General features: G+C 46.0%; 1 protein-coding gene across 2 annotated transcripts in view; it reads left to right on the plus strand.

Annotated features, from left to right (window-relative positions):
• The window catches only part of secisbp2l (SECIS binding protein 2-like), a 33779-nt gene extending 29328 nt beyond the window's left edge, over positions 1 to 4451 (plus strand). For both annotated transcript variants that reach the window (XM_084124183.1, XM_084124184.1), the window contains exon 18: positions 1847 to 4451. In XM_084124183.1, coding sequence (XP_083980309.1) covers positions 1847 to 2409 — 563 coding nt within the window. In that variant the 3' untranslated portion in view covers positions 2410 to 4451. The remainder of the gene's footprint in view (positions 1 to 1846) is intronic.
• Positions 4452 to 5000: the final 549 nt, after the last annotated feature.

Genomic DNA, 5000 nt, shown 5'->3' on the forward strand with positions numbered 1-5000 from the left:
ATGCAAAGATGTGAATAGACGCGAATTGGGTGACGCGGTTGCCGCTAACACTCGATATTAAAACATGCAAGTTAAAACATTTCAACTCGAGCGTAAAATCCGCATGACGCATTGTCACGCAAGCTAATCAGTTAACAGCTTATTGATAAGTCCGTGCACTGGGCACCGGCCATCCTCAAGTAGCGCTGGAAACGGCTGTCATCCCGGCACAGTTCCTGGGGCTGGTTTCACAAAGATAGACTTTGACTATGGCTTAGATATAGTAGATAGTCAGACTTCAGATAGACATCTAAATCAGACCGTTGCACAAAGCACTTAGGACTCTGACTATCTTAAGTAGGACTACACTGCAATGCATTCTGGGTAAAATAAGACACTTTTCAAAACAAAAAACTTGGCGGATCGAGTAAGCACATTCAACCGCTCAGTGCAGTTTACCCCAGCGGAAAATATGTGTTTGTTGGAGGAGTATAAATGACGGAGTATTATATGTTTTTATGTTTCCACTGTTCGATCGCGCCCGTGCCTCTCTCGCTCTCTCTGACACACACACACATTCTAGCATTGCAATCTTGACATCGCAGCCTGTCATTATGCAGCGTTCACACCAAACGCGAATAGAGCGTCAAATTCGCGTCTATCGCGTCTAGTTCGACGCTTGAACATTTTGAATCCATTCGCGCGTCCAAGGCGAATAGGACGCGCGTATAAAGCGAGCATTTGAAGCGAAATAGACGGGCATTCAGAGCTATGACTCCACTATGACTCTACTACCCCCTGTTTGAGCAGTCACGGTGTATTGCATTTCACGCATCGCCCGTGACGCTTGCGTATGAAAGGGAGCGCGTCGATCGTTGCTCGCGTTGACTATGCAACGGCCCTAACAGTTACAAGGACATTTTACTTGGGAATGTAGTAACAAGAAGAAATGTTTAAATTATGAGCCATTTTCCCTTTTCTTTTGGCAGTTTGTAATGTAACTGATTGTTACTGCTGGTTGCCAAGGTAACATAGAGTCTTAGACCTAAGTTAGCCTGGGGGTTAGGTGTCTAATTTTGTTTGGTCTAAATTAAGTCAGTCTTTATTTTTGTGAAACAGTCTAACTTGCATTAGACTAGTCTATGAGCAAATGTTAGACTTGTCTAACACTATAGACCGGTCTAAAATAGCTTTGTGAAACCGGCCCCTGGAGTAGACGGTGAAATTCACTGAGTGTGAATGCGAATTTTCGCTTCGCTTTGGGTGTGAACACACCATAACATTTCCCAAACACACTCAAAGTGCTTGACCACACTGCTCCAACCGACCAATCAGAGCACAGTGTGCTTTTCAGAAGGAGGGGCTTCATAGAGACAGGAACTAAACAGAGTTGCGTTTCCCAAAAGAATCGTCAGCCTAACATTTCCCAAACACGCTCAAAGCGCTCGACCAATCACAACACAGAGCCGCACCTTCCATGACAATTTTTAAAAGTGTGATTTTTAGCGGCATCTAGTGGTGAGGTTGTGAATTACACCCAGCAGAAGTTACGGTGGCCGACAGGAAGTGATGTCGTCGTCTGAGAGTAGCCAGTTAAACAATGAGGTTTCTTTACAAAAATTAAGAAATTAGGTTTACTTTATTATTCAGTAAAACGATGTTATTGCGAATATTATTGTTACTTGTTCATCATTGTGTCAGTGTTTTATTCGCTGACTTTAGCGAGCTTCTTTGCACGAAGAACAACGTAGTGACGAAACGTTTTTTTTTTTTTTTTTTTGTAGAGCAGGAAAACCTGTTCTAGTAGAGCCTGAGAACTACATCATGACTTTGCAATATATAACATGTCTAAATGTTCTGTGTGCAGAGACTAACTGGAGGACGATGGTGGAGAACGCAGATGCGCCGGAGCCGCCGGACTCTGAGCCAATCAGCAGAGCGAACAACAAAGATCAGCGTGAGGTCGTGTCCCCGCCCCCTCAGCCGACGGCCAATCAGAGCCTGATCCCGAGTCCCGCCGCGGCCCGAGCGCCGGAGAAGGACGAGTCCCGTACCGATGACCGGCTGGAGTGGGCGTCTCTGAGCACCGAGACCGGATCCCTCGACGGCAGCGGCCGAGACCGGCTCAACTCCTCCATCACCAGCACCACCAGCACACTGGTGCCGGGCATGCTGGAGGAGGAGGACGAGGAGGAAGAGGAGTACACACCCGAGCCCATCGTGCCGCTCAGCAGCCGCATCGAGTCCTGGGTCTCCAAGACCCTGGAGAACCTGCAGCTGAGGAGAGCGAGCAGCTCCGAGGACGAGGAGGACGAGGAGGGCCGGGTGAGCGACGAGGAAGAGCTTGACGACTCTGACGTCATCGCAGAACCGGCGGGTGACGAGAAGGACGCGGCGGACACGGTGACGGGTGTTTCACACACACACTGACTCGGGTTCTGACTCACACACTCTCTGCGAACGATTCATTATCGTCAGGTCCACCCTTCAAACCCTTTAGAGGAACGACGGATGATGCTCTTCATCATTGTGAACATTGACTTGATGCTCCAAAAATGATCGTAAAGCATCATCATATGACTCATATGAATCAGCTCTGTGAATCTCTGTGAGTCTTAAAGGAACAGTTCATTCTGTCTTCATTTATTCGTCATCGTGTCGTTTCTTCTGCGACGCAAGGTTTGGGGGAATTCTTTCTGAAAGTTAATGAAGGATACAAACGTTCACAAACACACACACTCACACACTCACTCACACACACACTGACTCTGTGAACGATTCATCATCGTCGGCTCGCCCTCAAACCCTTCAGATGAACGACCGATGATGCTCTTCATCATTGTGAACAATGACTGATGCTGTTGAGCTCCAAAAATAACCGTAGAGCATCATAACAGTCGTCCATGTGACTCAATCTCAAAACTTGATCTCTTAAAGGAACAGTTCATTCTGTCATCATTTGTTCATCCTCGTGTCGCAGCACAAAGGCTGAACAACTTTTCAGACGGTATTTGAATCATTTCTCTCAAAAGATCTTCTTTTATGTTCCACTGAAGAAAGAAAGTCATACAGCTTTGAACCACATGAGGGCGAGTAAATGATGACAGAATGACCATTTTTGGCTGAACGATTCCATTAAATATGAGATTTCATATGTTTGAGCTGAAGAAGTGAAGAGGGAGACTGAATCACTGAATCATATGAACCGCTGTCATGATGCTTCCACTGACGAAATAAAGGACATGAGGGCGAGTAAATGATTCAAGGTTTGGGTGAATTCTTTCTTAAAGTTAATGAAAGATGCAAACATTCATTCATTCCATCACACACACTCACGCACACACACACACACACACACACACACACACACACACACACACACACACACACACACACTCTTACACAAACACACAGACACACACACTCTCACACACACACACACACTCACACACACACTCACTCACACACACACACTCACTTACACTCACACACACACACACACTCACTCTCACACACACACACACACACACTCACACACACACTCACTCACACACACACACACTCACTTACACTCACACACACACACACACTCACTCTCACACACACACACACACACACACACTCACTCACTCACTCACACACACACACACACACACACACACACACACGTCTGATCTAAGCGTGCGTTTAGTTTAACCAGGTGGAAAACGAAGCATTAACGAACTCTACAGAAGAGAAACTCAATGCGTAACTAATGACGTGAGCAACTGAACGAATCCTGGTGTACATAACATGTTTAAATGTTTCTAATATTCTGTCGTCTTCGGTTCTATTTATCGCACTTGAATGAAAACAGATGACGGGTGTGTTTTATTTCACGTGTCGTCAGGTTTCTCCTGCACTGATGGGATCGTGTCGGTAAATTACCGTATTCTGGTGCTTCAGATGGACAGAAGCTCCTCTCCGTGTGTGTTTGTGTCTCTAACCACGTTTACTCCGGTCTTTCTCCTCCGTCTTTAGTCACGTTCAGCTCCACATGAAGGATTTCTGAGGTTATAATGATGTACATTAACGCTCTCTTGGTAAATGTCTGGTGTATTGGTGACTAACATGAGGGCGAACGGAGAGTCCGATCCGGCGAGATCGTGTAACCGTGTAAATGTTGTGGATCATCACGATCTCAGTGCAATAAGCTTCCTGTAGCAGCGCCCGGATCCTCCCTCGCTCTCTCTCTCTCTCGCTCTCTCTCTCGCTCTCTCTCGCTCTCTCTCTCTGTGTTTGGAGTGATTCTCATCGGCGTGTCTTTTGCACTATGTACATAAACGTGAACATGCTTTGGTAACTAATGTGAAACTCTCACGCATCTGACGTGGGTTTTCCAGCAGTTCTGATGGTGAATTCACAGTGTCTGTACATGCAGTAACTGTTCTCTGACTGTTCGTTAATACAATTAAACTGTTTTCAGTAAACTATCTACTGTACCATGTGTGTTTTCTTAGAGTGAGTGTGAAGTGTGTCATTCTGGAGTGTTTTATCTTCTGTAGTGTGAGATGTTTTCAATGAGAAACGAATGATTTTATCCATCATTGATGCAATGTTATAAAGGGGTGTTTCATATCAGAATCAAGTCCTGAGTGAGTGCGTGAGTGAGTGCGTGAGTGAGTATGAGTGCGTGAGTGTGTGAGTGAGTATGAGAATGAGTGAGCGAGTATGAGTGAGTTAGTTTGAGTGAGTGTGAGAATGAGTGAGCGAGTATGTATGAGTATGAGCAGAGACAATTTATATGAGACATGCCACTTCCTCAATCCTCAATACAACTATATAAGGAAAACCCGTAACGGCAAAGATGGCGGTTGTATGCACATGTCCCGCCCCTCCCGCCGGAAAGCCAATCATCTGCTTTTAACAGTCAGCAGCTGACCACTAAGGAGCGAATGTACAGTGACGTGACATAACTGCCATATTCAACCTGTGCTTTCGCGCTGTGGCTGGCGCTGAGCCAAAGACGGACGCGCTCAGCG

Source organism: Abramis brama, assembly GCF_963993115.1.
Source record: "Abramis brama genome assembly, chromosome: 9".
Lineage (NCBI taxonomy): Eukaryota > Metazoa > Chordata > Actinopteri > Cypriniformes > Leuciscidae > Abramis > Abramis brama.